This window comes from Euleptes europaea, chromosome 2 (assembly GCF_029931775.1).
Source record: "Euleptes europaea isolate rEulEur1 chromosome 2, rEulEur1.hap1, whole genome shotgun sequence".
Lineage (NCBI taxonomy): Eukaryota > Metazoa > Chordata > Lepidosauria > Squamata > Sphaerodactylidae > Euleptes > Euleptes europaea.
The window spans coordinates 12,806,162-12,823,845 of record NC_079313.1 but is presented as its reverse complement, the minus strand read 5'-3'; the positions used below and the strand labels follow the sequence as shown (position 1 = coordinate 12,823,845).

Below are 17,684 nucleotides of genomic sequence, written 5' to 3'. Positions count from 1 at the left end.
GCTTAATTTTCAAAGCTAAAGCATTTAACACTACTATAGACTTATCTAAATGACTAATACACAATAAACAAAAAGCCAACGGAAAAACAATGATATTCTAATCAGGGCATTAAATTCATGCCAATTCCTAATTATACAAATAAACGACAAATATTCCAATCAGGGCATTCGATTCATGCCACTTCCTAGTTATACATGTAAGCTATAATATCCCGAAAACAATGGAGAAATATGCCACGCCATCGCGGTAAAGTCTCTGAAGAAAAAATCTTGAACCGGACTTAGCCAGCTTGGCAACCTTACTTGTCCTTGTCGAGGTGGCCAAAATGGCATTCGAACCTGGGGTTTCTCAGCCCATCATGCCCTCATCCATTATGCTACAGCAGCTCTTATGCTTTCTTCTCTGATGTCTTGGGCGTGATCTGCAGAGCTCAAGATCTTTGGGGCAGGGTGGTCCTCCGGTGCTTTAGAGGAGCAGGATGACAGAGTCCTGGAGAGATGCTTCAAAGCTAGTGGGACAGATTCTGGGACAGATGTCATTTTTCAAGTTTTCTTCTCCCTCAGGCCCTATTGGCTAGTGACCGTGCAGAGAAGGCCACAGAACCTTTAGTACAAGTGTTGGCTTTCTTGGGCCATTTTTGCATGGTCGATTTTGATGCTTGCTCAAAGCTCTTTTTTAAAATGCAACTTTAAAAATGCCTTTTCACGGTCCCGCTGCAAAAGGAGAAGTTCCACTCCCCCCCCACTCGCCTGCTCCTTTGTTCCTGTTTGCATAGCTATTAGCATATGTATAGCTAAGGCACCTCTGTTGTTTTGCATTGTTCGTTGAGGAAGATTCTTCGCGGGAAACACCAAAGGTCGCCTTAAATGGCCTCTTTAGCAATGCGAACCAGGTAAGCGCCGGCTTCGCAGTCACTTCCGGAACGATGGTTCAGAGTGCAAAATTCAAAAAAATATGAGGGCAATTCAGCTGCTAATTACCATGCAAAAATGGCATGTCACCTACGCCCACAGCAGGACTGGCCCCAACCAGTTTGAGGCCTGAAGTGGGTGTGAAGGCCATTTGGCAGCGACATCTGTCACCTGACTGATCGCCAGGGTTGATTCTGCTGTTCTGGCTGGCTCGGCGGGTGTCCCCTTCCACTTCACATACGTCCCTCCCAAAGCAGTAGAAGTTAGGGTTGCCAGTCTCCAGGGGGTGGCTGGAGATATCCTGGGATTACAACTGACCTCCAGGTGGCCGAGATCAGTTCCCCTGGAGAAAATGGCTGCTTTGGAAGGTGGACTCTGTGGCATTATAACCAGGGTCGCCTGTTCATTTAGATTGGTGGGAGCCAGCGTGGTGTAGTGGTTAAGAGCGGCGGTTTGGAGCGGTGGACTCTGATCTGGAGAACCGGGCTTGATTCCCCACTCCTCCATGTGAGCAGCGGAGGTTAATCTGGTGAACTGGATTTGTTTCCCCACTCCTGCACACAAAGACAGCTGGGTGACCTTGGGCTAGTCACAGTTCTCTCATCCCCACCTATCTCACAGGGTGTCTGTTGTGGGGAGGGGACCCTGGAGAGCCGCTGCTGGTCTGAGTAGACAGTACTGACTTGGATGGAACTAGGGTCTGATTCAGTAGAAGGCCGCTTCATGACCCTTTTGAGTGAGGTCTTGAGCTACAGAACTGCTAGTGGATAGGGCCCCTATGGGTCAGACCCGTTTCTTCTAACCTGCCAGCCGTGGCCGCCACTTCCCTCTGGGTGAAGCAGATGGTGGTCTTTTTGATCACTGGCTTGGGCTACATCCTTCGGATCAGTTTTGACTTTACTGCATTCGCACATGCTGAGCAAATGCACTTGAGAGACCGCTTTCAATGCACTTGAGAGACCGTTTGCAAGTGGATTTTCCCATTTCACACAGTAAAACCCAGTTGCAAGGTACACTGAAAGTGCATTATTCAGCATGTGCGAAAGTTCCCTTCCTGTGCTTGTACATCATATGGAAGGGTTGTATTAACCATAAGAACATAAGAAAGGCCCTGCTGGATCAGACCAAGGTCCATCAAGCCCAGCAGTCTGTTCACACAGTGGCCAACCAGGTGCCTCTAGGAAGCCCCCAAGCAAGATGACTGCAGCAGCCTTATCCTGCCCAATATAATAGGCCTGCTCCTCTGATTCAGGAGAGAATAGGTATGCCTCATGACTAGTAGTATTCATTTTTACTAGTAGCCATGGATACCCCTCTCCTCCATGAATATGCCCACTCCCCTCTTAAAGCCTTCCAAGTTGGCAGCCATCACCACATCCTGGGGCAGGGAGTACCACAATTTCACTATGGGTTGCGTGAAGATCTGCAGACACCTTAACTCAGAAGATTTATAGACATCTTAACTCAGCCAGGGAAGGAGCAGATTCCCGGGCAGGGACTTCCACAATTTAACTATCCGTTGTGTGAAGAAATACTTCCTCTTATCTGTTTTGAATCTCTCAAAACAGGGTTTTGCCAGGTGGGTGGTTTTGGCGGGCAACTGCCCTGCCGAACGAGCGCTTGGTTTAAAAATAGAGCTCTTGTGTTTTTCATATCAGGGTGAGCCAATTTTCTGTCTTCTCTGAGTTCCTTCATTCCAGTTTCACTAAGGGCCAAACCAGACAGGACAGTATTCTCGTGTCTGTCATGGGGACCCTGCTGCTTTTGTAAAGTGATTTAAAAACACTGCAAGGGGCCAAATTGGCCCACAGAACAGTGGACTGAGGTGCTATCCCTGTGTGTCCCCCCCCCCCCGTGTGCCTTTTCAAGTGTGGAAACAGCCACACCCCTCCCTGTGGCTATTTTGGCACTTGAAAAGGTGCAGGGAGGGGGGGGGACAAGAGCTCCTCGGTCCGCTGTGCGGTCAGTCCACTCAGGATCAGGACCTCACAGTATTTTTAAATCTCTAGAAAATGTTGGCGCTGGCTCTGTGGTGGACACATCTAGTTTGGTCCTAAGAGAATTTCTTTCTAAAAGGTTCGTAAATAGGGTTGCCAACCTCCAGGTACTATGAAATTCAAAATACGGCACAAGACAAATATTTCCAAAATAGGAAAATAACAATGCAATTCTTGCTATTAGAAGAATGTATTGAGAACAAATAAGATACAAATACACTTCTGGAGCAACAATATGTGACAATGGGTCAAAATTGATCCCAAAATAAACACAAAATATAAGAATATACCGGCGCAAAGGCTCAGTTCATATCAAATACGTTGTAAATTGAGTTCATAGATATTGCATCACATGGCAACGGAAACATGACGTGGTACCATTAAGCATGATGGGTGGGGGACGGCCGTTTCAAGAATATTTCTTCAGCCCCATTTCCAATCAAGTATCCAAGCTTAATTAAATTCTATATATCATCATGAAGTCAGTTCACCTGTTCCCGTAGGATACTCCCAAGTGTAGGCAGCAGCTTAGCTAAGATACTTGATTGGAAATGGGGCTGAAGAAATATTCTTGAAACGGCCGTCCCCCACCCATCATGCTTAATGAAGATTTTGTGATCATTTATACATGTACCTGATGGACTTTTAAAAATATTTTTCTATATACTAAGAAGATTCTACTATTTACAGACTGTACTATTCATAGACTGCATCAAACACGTTTTGTATATTTTGTATATATCATTTATTGTCACTTGTTGTAGTCCATTGTACTTGCTGAAATGTTTTGAAGCACAATATACACTTTTTGTATTATTGTGCTGATTTTTTCCAGTACCTGGAGGTTGGCAACCCTACCTATCCACGATGCATATGCACTTGGCTACAGCCTTCTGTTCTCCCAGTCCATTTGCGCATTCCCACCTGCACTACTGGGTTTCCCTGTGGTCACCCCTGCCGACTGCTTCGGGGCTTCCTTTTGATTATGCACGCCTTTTCCATCTGTCAGAGGTTGCCTCGTTCTCCCTGCGCGTTTTGCCTGCATTTTCCAGATTCTGGCTAAAACAGCATCTGGAAAACACGGGCAAAACGCGTGGGGAGAGGGAGGCGACCTCTGACTGTTGGAAAAGTCGTGCATCATCAAAAGGGAGCCCCGAAGCAGTCAGTGGGGGGTGAACGCAGGGAAATGTCCCTGCATAAAAGGCCACTGATGCATTGGTAAAACACCACAAAAAAGCAGTTGTGATGGAATTGTCCTATTAGTTTTGTTTTTATGTGCTGTTCTTATTGAGGAAGTTGGTCTCAGGTAGCCGGCTCAAGGTTGACTCAGCCTTCCATCCTTCCGAGTTCGGTGAAATGAGTCCCCAGCTTGCTGGGGGTAAAGGGAAGATGACCGGGGAAGTCACTGGCAAACCACCCCGCAAACAAAAGTCTGCCTAGTAGACGTCAGGATGTGACGTCACCCCATGGGTCAGGAATGACCCGGTGTTTTTACAGGGGCCTTTACCTTTTACCTTATTGAGGAGCGCAAGCGCCCCTTTGCCTTTCTAACACGCTGCACGAATAATCTTGATACAGCTGACCATGTAAGTACATCAAGATGCTACTTTGAAGTGTTTTATCAATGCACAGGTATGAATCTGTGAGGCAAGTGGTGGAAAGCGCTGTCAAATCACAGCTGACCTATGGGAACCCTGTCAGGTTTTAAAGGCAAGAGATGTTCGGAGGTGGTTTGCCGTTGCCTGCCTCCGCGTGGGCTGAGAATGTTCTGAGGGAACTGTGACTGGCCCAAGGTCACCCAGCAGGCTTCATGTGGAGGAGTGGGGATTAAACCCGGTTCTCCAGATTAGAGTCGCGCTTAACCACAGTGAGGCAGAGAAGGGGGGAAACGGAGGGATGGACAATTTTATGTGTATAAAATTGAGAAATTAAACACAAAATGAGATGGCGGAGGATGTTCTGAAGAACCGAATGACTGGGTATAACACAATTTTTATCTGAGTACCATATTCATCATGGTCTGATAGGATCATAAAAAAAATTATTTACAATTGGTTTCCATCCACAAAATCTGATAGAGTGGGGAATAAAGGAAGCCAAGTCTGTGGTCCATCAACGTCTCATTGATAAGGTTTCCAGGTCCCTCTTCGCCACCGGTGGGAGGTTTTGGGGGCGGAGCCTGAGGAGGGTGGGGTTTGGAGAGGAAGGGACTTCTACGCCATAGAGTCCAATTGCCACAGAGGCCATTTTCTCCAGGTGATCTGATCTCTATCGGCTGGAGATCAGTTGTAACAGCAGGAAATCTCCTGCCACTACCTGGTGGTTGGCAACCCTACTCTTTGATATTAAGTCTCAAAATGACAATGCTCTTCCTCCTAAATACTTTAAAAACCTCAGGTCATGGATAGGCAGTTATTCATCCCCTTATTTAACCTCAGGTCATGGATAGGCAGTTATTCAGCCCCTTATTTAACCTCAATTACTTCCCCAACATTAAGATGGGCCTTTTCTAGGGCCCAATTTGATGCCCTTCCATCTGCTGTGCTTTCTGGAAGGTTTCTTCATTGCCCAAGAGAGACACGCAAATGCTCTTGTTCCATGGATCCGGTGGAGACGCTAGCACATATTTTGCTCCATTGTGAACATTATGATGATGCCAGAAATCGTTTAATTACTCCCCTCCTATCTCGATTTGTACCCTCTTACACCTCTAAGAGCCCCATGACGCAGAGTGGGAAGCTGCAGTACTGCAGTCCAACCTGAGTTCGATCCCGACGGGAGTCGGTTCCAGGTAGCTGGCTCAAGGTTGACTCAGCCTTCCATCCTTCCGAGGTTGGTGAAATGAGTACCCAGCTTGCTGGGGGTAAAGTGAAGATGACTGGGGAAGGCACTGGCAAACCACCCCGTCAACAAAGTCTGCCTCGTAAACGTCGGGATGTGACGTCACCCCATGGGTCAGGAATGACTTGGTGCATGCACAGGGGACCTTTACCTTTATCTTACACCTCTGAGGCCTCCTTGGTAGAATATCTACTGGAAGACAGGGTGACTTATGTATCATATTCCGTAGCAAAAAAAATTGCTCTTATGTTTGCTGGAAACGGAAGACATTTCTGAAGAACAAAGACCTTATGGGCAAACCTTCAGATTAATTAGTACGGACGAGATGCTGTAAGCGGGAGTTGTATAATTTTATCATAGGATGTATATTTTATATTTTACGCTGGCCTTTGGCTGTAAATAGAAAGGAAAGGAAAGGAAATGAATGTTTGGGTCTTATTTCTAAAGTGGTTGGTTCCACTTTGGAAATGAGAGCCAAATATGGTTGCCAAGTGCCCGATGGCAGCGGGTAAAATCCTGCCAATCCACCGGGCTGCCCGCCGACCAGCTGAGGGCCAGCGGGCAATGCATGCACGTGCGCGCACACGCGGCACATGCGTGATTTTTGGGTTTACCCGGAAGCAACACGGATGCTCTGGCAACCTCTGCTAAAACTCTATGGATGCATGCATGTGCCGCGCCAGGCGCACGCGTGCATCGCGCACCGCATCCACAGCTCTGCAAAGCTCCCACCAGTGGAGCTACGGGGCCTGGCAAGCCTAGACCCAAACGTTAAGTGCTTCAGGACATCTGGAGGAATTCAGGTCAGGGCTTTGGGAATATCTCTTGTTTGAGATCAACTTGACTCCCGCCTTGTGCATTATGCTCAATCTTCAAATGTATTCCTTGTACTTGGAGGGGGGTGCTGGATTCGTCGGAGGCATCTGCTTGAAGATAGTAGACGCAGAGAAGGTGAGACGTTTGCTGTGGTTGCCCAAATTGGGAAGAGGAAAGGAGCCAAGCATTCTTTGGGAAGATAACCAGAGTGTCTCAAACGTGGCTCGTGGTAATGATGACGCGAGGGCTCTGAGCTCCCCCAGAGACCTCGTAGAGGAGTGAGAAAAAAGAAGCTCTAGGGGAAAGATCTATGTAGGAAATGCAAAATGCTTTTTAAAAAATCCTCATACCACCCTCCTCCTCCACCACCGAGACAGTCACGCTCTGCAAAATCCCACCACCTTTAAAATTTGGGATTGTTAATGCAAATTAATTCAATCTGAGCTCAAAGATCGTGAGCTGGCAGCCCCTTGGTTCTAATCATGCCTTGGCTGCAAACTCACCGGGGCGCTCAAATCGGAATGATACGTTCTGTTCACCAGACATCCCCCTCGTTGTCTTTCTGCGGCAAAGGGAGTGATTTTGTAGCGAAGGCTCTGATATGAAAGGCCAAAAACTGCCTTCCGTCAGTTATATCTTGCTTGGAGGCTCGCGTCCTCTTTGGATCCCATGAAACCGGCCACACTGATCCATAACGGGACCCCCGAGGCTAGACTACCGCAACACATTCTACATGGGGCTACCCTTGAAGACCATTCAGAAACTGTTAACCGATGCAAAACGTAGTAGCCCGTTTACTAGCTGGGACCAGCCGCTTGGCACATATTGTTCCTATTTTGAGCTCTCTGCTGGGTTTCCCCCCCAAGTTCAATTCCTTGTGCTAGTTGTTACCTTGAATATCTTCATGGTCTGGGACCCACATACCTGCAGGTCTGCGTCTCCCAGCATTGTGGTCCGCCAAAGCGATACTCTCCCAGGAGTATAAAAACCGCATGTTTTTCCCAGGTTTTCCAGATGCTGTTTTAGCCAGGATCTGGAAGATGTGGGCAAAATGTGTGGGGACAGCGAGGTGACCTCTGCGCGGAAAATGTATGCATAATCAAAAGGAAGCGCCGAAGCAGTTGGCGGGGGTGACCGCGCGGAAAAGTCCCTGCATAAAAGGCCTTAGTTTAAGATTGGAAGGTTACATATAGCTAGGGTTGCCAACCTCCAGGTACTAACTGGAGATCTCTTGCTATTACAACTGATCTCCAGCCGATAGAGATCAGTTCACCTGGAGAAAATGGCCACTTTGGCAATTGGACTCTATGGCGTTGAAGTCCCTCCCCTCCTCAGGCTCCACCCCAAAAACCTCCCACCGGTGGCGAAGAGGGACCTGCCAACCCTACATATGAATGTAGCCTAACACTACAGGTGCTATGTCTAATACTGGTTTTTTAAAGCCAAAGCTTCTTAAACTGTGGGCCGCGACCCCATATGGGGTCACATAACTGAATGTGGGTGTCGCAAAAAATGTGGCAACGGCTTGCAAATTAGTACGCAAGCTTGCTTCCGTCTTTAATAAATGGTAAAATTATATGTATGCCAAATAATTGTTTTAAAATAAATTTCTTTATGATTTATTATCAGTAGATGTTTGATTTGTATACTTATTTTGTATGCCTATATACCCGGGGTCGCGTAAAAATTTCATGGGCGAAAAGGGGTCGCGAGCGGAAAAAGTTTAAGAAGCCCTGTTTTAAACCAGGAAGACCCCTCTGGTGGCCGCCGGGGGAATGGCAGCCATGGACTGCTGGGGCAAGGAAAATGGCCTCTATGTGGATGGGAACTGCAAAGATGTGTGCTTCCCGGTCAGCAGAGTGCCAACACACTTGGACTGCAATCTTTTCCAAAAGATCATATCAAGTCAGATTTGGGAAAGAGCCAAGGAACGGCTGGACTAGGGTTGCCAACCTCCAGGTACTAGCTGGAGCGTTCCCGGGAGCGCGGGGGGGAATCGCTTCCCCCTTACTGCTTCCTCCCACTGACCATCAACTGGTCAGCGGGCAGCCTGGTTGATTCGCGGGCAATTGCCCACCACAACCGGGCAGTTGGCAACCCTACAACTGATCTCCAGCCAATAGAGATCAGTTCACCTGGAGGAAATGGCCGCTTAGGTAACTGGATATGGCATTGAAATCCCTCCCCTCCCCAAACCCCACCCTCCTCAGGCTCCGTCCCCCAAAACCTCCTGCTGTTGGCAAAGAGGGACCTGGCGACCCTAACTGTTTCTTTGCAAGAAAAGGACTGGCTTACCTTGTTCTGTTTTTCCTTCTCCAGGGCTGGACAGAAAGCCGCCATTTCCTCTGGTTTGGCTTCTGGGACCCTGCCGTAGCCCAGCCATCTTTGTGGGTCACCGGTGGAACCTGCCATTATGGGAGCCGCATGGCTGGCCAGGTTCTTGCTGGGGTGCACAGCTCTCATGTGCTACGAGGAAGGCGCAAAGGGCCAGCTGGACAGCGAGCTCCAGGCCGACAGATTTGCAAGCTATGAAAACAAGCAGCCGCCCAGCCGAGTACGGCGGAGAGGACAGGATACCCTGCGTGGGTAAGTGGGGCTGCTCTTCCTCTCTTTTGGAGTTGGGGTAAAAATGAACGTTGGGTTGTTGTTGTCATTTTCGGAGGGGTTGGGGGTAAGGTTGCCAGGTCCCTCTTTGCCACCAGTGGGAGGTTTTTGGGGCGGAGCCTGAGGAGGCCGGGGTTTGAGGAAGGGAGGGACTTCAATGCCATAGGGTCCAATTGCCAAAGCGGCCATTTTCTCCGGGGAACTGATCTCTATCGGCTGGAGATCAGTTGTAATAGCAGCAGATCTGCAACTGCTACCTGGAGGTTGGCAACCCTAGGTGGGGGTGCTTCAGAAATTCTCCACACAATCTCTGGAGTTTGGAATTTTCTGTTTCCAAAGCAGGCGCAATGCTCCCCCTGCCCCAAACCTCCTGCTGTTCTTCCTGAATGTCCCCATGGGCCATGTGTAGGGTTGCCGGCTGTGGGTTGGAAAATACCTGAAGATTTGGGGGGTGGAGCCTGAAGAGAGAGGGGTTTTTTTGAGAGGAGGGACTTCCATGGGGAATAATGCCATAGAGTCCACCTTCCAAAGCAGCCATTTCCTCCAGGGGAACTGACCTCTGTCACCTAGGGTTGCCAGCTCAAGGTTAGGAAATCCCTGGAGATTTTGGTGGTGGAGCCTGAGGAGGGCGGGGTTTGGAGAGGGGAGGGACTTCAGTGCCATAGAGTCCAATGGCCAAAGCAGCCATTTTCTCCAGGGGAACTGATCTCTGTCATCTGGGGATCAGTTGTAATATCGGGAGATATCCAGCCGCCACCTGGAGGTTGGCAACCGTACTGTCACCCCAAGATCAGGTGTAATAGCAGGAGGTTGGCAACCCTAGCCATGTGCTTTAAACTCCTTTGTCTTTCCTCCCTCCGAACACCCAATGCTGAATTGCAAAGTGATCAAATAACTGGGATTTTTTGTCACCTTTATTTATATTGTATTCTTTGGTCTTGGGACCCTGTTTGGTAATCTGCTTTGGACTAGACTAGGAAGGAGAATATCAAGAATTCCACCAGTATGGAGACTCTGGCCTTTTATGCAGGGACATTTCCCCGAGGTCACTCCCGCCGACTGCTTCGGGGCTTTCTTTTGATGCCTTTTCCGCCCATCAGAGGTCGCCTCGCTCTCCCCACGTGTTTTGCCCGCATTTTCCAGATTCTGGCTAAAACAGCATCGGGAAAACCTGGCCAAAATGCGCTGGGGGAGCGAGGCGACCTCTGATGGGCGGAAAAGGCATGCATAATCAAAAAGAAACCCCGAAGCATTCGGCGGGGTGACCGCGGGGAAACGTCCCTGCATAAAAGGACAAAAACTTTTAAACAACAAAGGGAGTTCAGAGTTAGAATCGGTTGCCTAGATATATTATGGGTTTTCCCTTCTGGCAGGTTAGGCTTACCAGGTCCCCCCTCTCCTCCAGCAGGTTTTTGAGTGGAGGCAAGGTGAGATCGCACAGCCGCATGGTTGCACTGACGCGATCACGTCACTTTCAGTTTACACTCGGAAGTGCCGCATCGCAAGGGGCCTTTTACCACTCAAACTGGGAGTTAGAATCAGCTGGTCGACGGGCAGGCCAGAAGGATTGGCTGGGGTTTGCCTGGAGATCAGTGGTATTAACGGGAGATCTCCAGCCACCACCTGGAGATTCGCAACCCTACTCACGAGCCACTGATCTGATCCTCCATGGCTGGAGCGACAGTCTTCTGGAGGAAAAGCCGGATGCAAAGATTAAAAAGGTTAAAAAAAGCAATTGCCCCCCTCCTGGCTTGGGGCCTTTGGCCATTTTTCACACACACACACCGTTTTAGTCTAGCTTTTCAGGGAATCGTTCTATGTTACTCAAAGCCAATCGGGTTGCCAGCCGGCCCTGGAAAGTGACATATTAGTTTGCAGAGGAGCCCACTGGCACATTTGAAAGAGGCACCAGGGCTGGCGATGTGGGGGGATCCAGACCCCCTTGGCAAAGCCAGGAGGTATCCGGTGGCGTGAGAACTGATCTGCTGCCTGTCGTCTTGGCTCCGGGCCCAGGCTTGGCAGGCTAGCCAGGGTCTCTGTCGAGAGGAAGTGTCTGTTCCCTGCTTCCACTGAACGCGTTTGACATGCTGGGTTCGGTGAGGTCCATAAATCACCCCAGAGCCGGTCATTCTCCACAACTAGATTTTTGCAAAACTTGGACTTCAGGCTCCTCCCAAACCTTCTGCGTTTGGTCCAGTCCGGTCCCTGTATGCTTCCAGGGGCTAAATCTTTGTCCTGTCTTCGCTGACAAAATTATAAATCACCCCTTTGGCAGAAGTAAAGTTAGAAATGGGGAGTGATGGAATGGTCTCAAAATCTTTCTGCCATGATAAATCTCTTTGTAAGGTATCACAAGAGTCTTTTTTTCTCCAATTGCTGTAAGAGGTAGGGTTACCAACACTGGGATGGCAAATTTCTGGTGGTTTGGAGGCGGAGCCTAGGGAGGGCAGGGTTTTGGAGGGGAGGAACCTCAGTGGGATATAATTGGGGTTGCCAGGTCAGAGCCAGCTTGGTGTAGTGGTTAAGAGCGGTGGTTTGGAGCGATGGACTCTGATCTGGAGGACCTGGTTTGATTCCCCACTCCTCCACATGAGCGGCAGAGGCTAATCTGGTGAGCTGGATTTGCTTCCCCACTCCTACACATGAAGCCAGCTGGATGACCTTGGACTAGTCACACTCTCTCAGCCCCACATACCTCACAGGGTGTCTGTTGTGGGGACGGGAAGGGGAAGAAGAGTTGGTTTTTATATGCCGACTTTCTCTACCACTTAAGGAAGAATCAAACCAGTTTACAATCTGCTTCCCTTCCTCTCCCCACGATAGACACCCTGTGAGGTAGGCAGGGCTGAGAGAGCTCTAAGCAGAGCTGTGGCTACCCCAAGGCCACCCAGCTGGCTTCATGTGGAGGAGTGGGGAAACTAACCCAGTTCACCAGATTAGAGTCCGCCGCTCACATGGAGGAGTGGGGCATCAAACCCAGTTCTCCAGATCAGAGTCCACTGCTCCAAACCACCACTCTTAACCACTACACCACACTGGTATAGTGATTGTAAGCCGGTCTGATTCTCCCTTAAGTGGTAGAGAAAGTTGTCATATAAAACCCAACTCTTCTTCTTCTTCTTCCCTCCTGGCAATCGGCGGGAGATGTTCAGAGGTGGGAACAGGAGGCGGTGATTGGCGTCTGTCCGCAATGACATCACTTCCAGTGCAATGCAGAAGCACTGACATTGAGTGGGGGAAGGACGCTCTAGCATTTGCCCCAATTTATTTTAATATGTCCACACTTCCCACGCTGATGGCATATGATTTGTTTTCTTTTTTAATTTTACAGCACTCATTGCATTCTCACAGTCTTTCAGTTCACACCCCGTCTGAGATCTTAAACTCCTTATATCTATTATACTCTTCCAGCATACTTATTGCTTGACTCAGGGTTAAGTCTTTCTTAGTTTCAACTTGGTTTATAAAATTTTCATACTCTGGGCGCAGACTTATCAACAACAGTATTATCAAATCCTCATCAAGAAAGTCTTTGCCAGCTGAGTGGAGCTGCTACACTAAATTCAGAAAATTGTCCTTATGTGCACGCAAGCTCTGATCATTTCTCATTCTGATGGAGAATAACTTTCTTTGCAAAAACATTCTACTTTTCAGAGAGGTATCTGTATAGTTTCTGAACTTCTTCCCAGATTTCTTTAGCTTTATCAAAATGAATCACCCTCAAAATGTCCCTGTCTTCCAAACCTTTGAACAGGACTCCTTTTGCTTTGTCCCACTTTATGCTTGTCCCACTTGCATTGCTTTTCTCCCTCGGCATCTGCTGGTCTTGGATCCTTTATCGCACTCCAGTTTCCCAGCTCCATGAGGTGAGTCTGCATTCGGGCTTTCCAGATTAAGTAGTTCTGTTCATTTTGTCTTTCTATCACAGCAGCATGCTGATTATTGTAGGCGGCCATCTTGCCTCTCGTGAGCCCTTTCCTTTACTCAGAGATCAATCCACAACCATCCTCTGCTACCATGAAGGAAATGGAGTTTTTCTTAAGAATGATCCTGAGTCTGATTAAGGACTATACAAAGTGAGTTTATTCAGAAATCACAAACTTGGTAAATGACTGAGACAGGCTTATTTCTAACTAGAGTCCATAACTAACAGGGCAACATGTGGCCTGTTGCTCCTCTCTTTCACTGTAACAAGAAGGAAGAGGAGGGGTGCATTATGGGAACGAACAAGAGCACAGGAAGAGAAGGGAGAAGGATCACAACCTTTCTATCTAACTCTCATACTTGCTGCCCCCTGCTGATCTTCCTTTCTTTAATCAATCTTTGTGCACTAGACATTGTATTTCCAACAGAGGTCTCCTGCTGTTACAACCGATCTCCAACCGATAGAGATCAGTTCACCTGGAGAAAATGGTCGCTTTGGCAATTGGACTCTATGGCATTAAGTCCCTACCCTCCCCAAACCCCGCCCTACTCAGGCTTCACCCCCAGAATCTCCCGCTGGTGGTGGACCTGACAACCCTAGCCTCCCCGCCAATTCTCCTAACCTTGGAAGTAAATACTGGGGTACCTGTATTTTAGATCTAAGGGCCACATTGCTAGAGCTGCCAGCTCTGGGTCAGAGGTCTCCTCGCGCTCCCCATGTGTTTCTGCACATTTTGCCCACATTTTCCGGATTCTGGCTAAAACGGTGTCTGGAAAACACGGGCAAAACGCACTGGGAGAGCCAGACAACCTCTGCCGGGGGGGGGGGGGAGGCATGCATAAACAAAAGGAAGCGCCGAAGAAGTCGGCAGGGTAACCGCGGTAACTACGGGGCAGGGTAACCACGGGGAAACGTCCCTGCATAAAAGGCCTTAGTGTAAGTCATTTATACCAGTTAATAAATGAGCGGCAGTGTTTTGCACCAACTGAAAGTGAGGGACATGGCATAATGGTTGAGCAACTGCTGCGCACACAGAAGGCCCCAGGTTTGACCCCTGACATCTCCAGTTCAAAGGGTCAGGTACTGAGTGGCGTGAAAGACTTTAAACCAGGGGTGGGGAACCTTTTTTCCACCAAGGGCCATTTGGATATTTATAACATCATTCACGGGCCATACAAAATTATCAACTTAAAAATTTAACCCCTTCATTGTTGCCACTTCCGCCCCCAGCCCTCTTGTAGTACAGAGGGAATACGTTTCTCCACGGCCCGGGTGGGAAAGGGTTAACACAGTTTCTTGGGCGGTCCTAGCAGCTCCATAGCTAACGACTGTTCTGCAAGAGGGGGAAAAGGTTCTTTTTCTCCACCAAACAAACTCACATCTGCCTTGAATAGAGGCTATTCCTGTCCGCGGGAGGGGGCGGATCCCCAGTCTTAGATCCTTCTGAGCTAGAGATCTGCCAGGACCCTCAAAGGGCCAGACCAAATGATTTCACGGGCCTTAAATGGCCCCCGGGCCTGACATTCCCCACTCCTGCTTTAAACTGAGACTCTGAGGAGCCACTCCCAGTCATAGCAGACAATAATGACTTGGATGGACCAAAGGTTGGACTCAGTAGAAGACACCTTAAAGTGTTGTTTCTGAATTATCTCCAAAGGCAACCCCATAGGGAGCTCAATACAGCAGTCAAGCCTCAAGGTTACAGCAGTATCGATCAGGTAGGTCAGCTGAGTCTTAAAAAGCGCCAATCTGCGCTAGAGATAGTCCAATCAAATCAAATCAAATTTATTAATACGGTCAACTGACCAATCACCTGCCAACACATCGAAATTTCCAGACTCAATAGTTTTGCACCGCAGAATCACAGACTGCCCGGTACAAATATAGGTGTAAGCAATAAAACAAGCCCTGGTTAAAATTATCACCTTAAAATTGACAAAATTGTAAAATATTCTAACGATCCTTCTCTAATAAAGTTTTGTGTATTTTAACAGCACAGAACGTGGCAGTTTGGAGCATAAGCCAAGGATCTTCTCCTAATAGGAGCTTCTTTGCCAGAAGCTCAACTGACTCTTCAGGGAATTTACCAAGCAGGCGGGAAATAAGCTTAGATCTAACTTCATGGTGGAATGGGCAACATATGTTTGATGGTTTCAATGTCCCCTGTCCCAAATGGACAAAACCTCTCCGATCGAGGGATCTTCTTATATTTCCCTTCTAAAACAGCCGATGGTAGGACCTGGCATCTGGCAAGGGTAAAGGCCTTCCTATAATTAATAGGCTCAAGATGAGAAAAATAAGCCACAGGTGAGACTAAAGTATCTAGACGTATCAGGTAGTAGAAGTCTAGAGATAGTAAAAAAAAAAAAAAAAAGTTTTGAAATGTTGCTCCGTGCCATGTTCCTGTCCTCCTTAATTCTGGCTTAACAAGAACTTCTAAAGTTATTTCTGGAACTGGACTATGTACTGCTTGACCTAGCAATCAAAGGCTCCCACTGCGAAATATCTTCCTCTGAAGAGCTGATGCCAGTTGGGCGGACTAGACAAGACTGGGCCGCAAGGACTTGCAGCAAAGATTTGCAGTCACGCTCTTCTGTTTTTAGCTTGGTGACCCGTTGCTTGGTTTTTGCGCCAAAGGTCCCAGGTTCAATCAATCCCGAATATTTCCAATAAAGAAAAAATTTGTAGTAGGTCTGGGAAAGATCTCGCTCTCCTGAGAACTTAGAATGGAGCTGCTACACCAGGTTGGGAAAATCCTGGGGATATAGGGGTGGAGCCTAGGGAAGGAGGGTTTGGGGAGGGGAGGGAACTCAACAGGATAGAATATCAGATTTGGGGGGCTCTAGGCAGAGAGTGTCCAGGGGCCGCCGTCCTCTCCTCTGCCTACCACTAGGCTCCCCTTTCATGCCTCCCTTCCCAACCGCTGGCCCACCTGCCTGTGTATTCTTTCATAGGGTTGCCAGCCTCCAGACAGTGGGGAGAAAAAAGGCACCTCTGTACTAATACCACGAGGTTAGGAAAACAGTACAGGATGATATATATACACAAAGTGCAAATTTTATAAGCTACTGAGATGAAACAAGGACCATATACATGACACATACAAAGCACAAATATATACAATATGTACAATCTGCATAAAGCAGAAATGATTCCAAAGGTCTCAACAGAGTACCAGGTAAGTATTAGTATTGTAATCTTTGTGTATAAAGTCCATATAAAGCCACAATCATCAATGGATTCGGCCGTTTCAGATCCACAGCAGTGGAAATCTTTCTTCAGTCCTTCAAAAAAGTGCTGTTATACATTCATAATTCCTTCCCATGCAGGGTAAGTACAAATTGATTCAATCAGACGTCAGCAGAGTACATCACATAGTGCAGCTCTAGCTCCTGGCGATAGAGAATCAGTTCCCCCGAAGAAAATGGCCACTTTAGCAATTGGACTCTATGGCATTGAAGTCCCCCCTCCCCAAACCCCGCCCTCCTCAGGCTCCACCCCAAAAATCTCCAAGTATTTCCCAACCTGGAGCTGGGAACCCCATTCTTTCCCCACCCCTTCTCAAGTCTTCTCACCACTTGCACTCACAGATGCCTGCACCATCCATGTTCCTGTTCCCTGAAAATATTGGGCAGTGCATACAGCTGGGAGCATGGATGGCAGAGTGCTTACAAGCAAGTGAACACATGAATACATGAAGCTGCCTTGTACTGAATCAGACCCTTGGGTCCATCAAAGTCAGTCTTGTCTACTCAGACCGGCAGCAGGTCTCTAGGGTCTCAGGCAGAGGTCTTTCACATCACCTACTTGCCCAGTCCTTTAACTGGAGATGCCTGAGATTGAACCTGCAGCCTTCTGCATGCCAAGCAGACGCTCTACCTCTGAGCCTCGGCCGCTCCCCATAGTGGATGGCAGAAGTGTGGGTGGGCAGCAAGGGAGAGGTGCCATAGTAAGTGACAGTGGGCCCCACCCACAACCTTGGGCCCCAACAGCTGCCCCATATCAGGATATGCTGACGCCAGCCCTGTATAGTACCACAGAGTCCATCCTCCAAAGCAGCCATTTTAACCAGGGGAACTGATCTCTGGTCTAGAGATCAGTTATTATTCCAGTAGTTCTCCAGGGTCCCACCTGGAGGTTGGCAACTGGGGTTGCCAGCTCCGAGTTGGAAATACCTGGAGATTTGGAGGATGGTGCTTGAGGAATTGGGGGGTAGGGTTGCCAGGTCTCTCTTCGCCATCGGTGGGAGGTTTTTGGGGCAGAGCCTGAGGAGGGCGGGGTTTGTGGAGGGGACTACAATGCTATAGGGTCCAATCGCCAAAGCAGCCGTTTTCTCCAGGAGAACTGATTTCGATCGGCTGGAGGTCAGTTGTAATAGCGGGAGATCTCCAGCTAGAACCTGGAGGTTGGCAACTCTATTGGCAACCCTAACTCAGAGCGATGATGCCAGTAGGAGTAAGCAATACTAGGCTGAATGAACTAATGACTTGTCTGAATGAAAAGCATATTTAGATGTCTGCTGCTAGATCAGGTGTCCCAAACAAGACCATTCCTGGAGAAAAAGGCCTCTTCCAATTTGGCAGGGTTCC

The 17,684-nt window shown here is 48.3% G+C and overlaps 1 protein-coding gene across 1 annotated transcript in view; it reads left to right on the top strand.

Moving 5' to 3' along the window:
* Positions 1–8,979: 8,979 nt before the first annotated feature.
* FBN3 (fibrillin 3) overlaps positions 8,980–17,684 on the top strand; it is a 183,004-nt gene continuing 174,299 nt past the window's right edge. The window contains exon 1 of the mRNA XM_056867588.1: positions 8,980–9,152. Within this exon, the coding sequence (XP_056723566.1) occupies positions 8,980–9,152 (173 nt within the window). The remainder of the gene's footprint in view (positions 9,153–17,684) is intronic.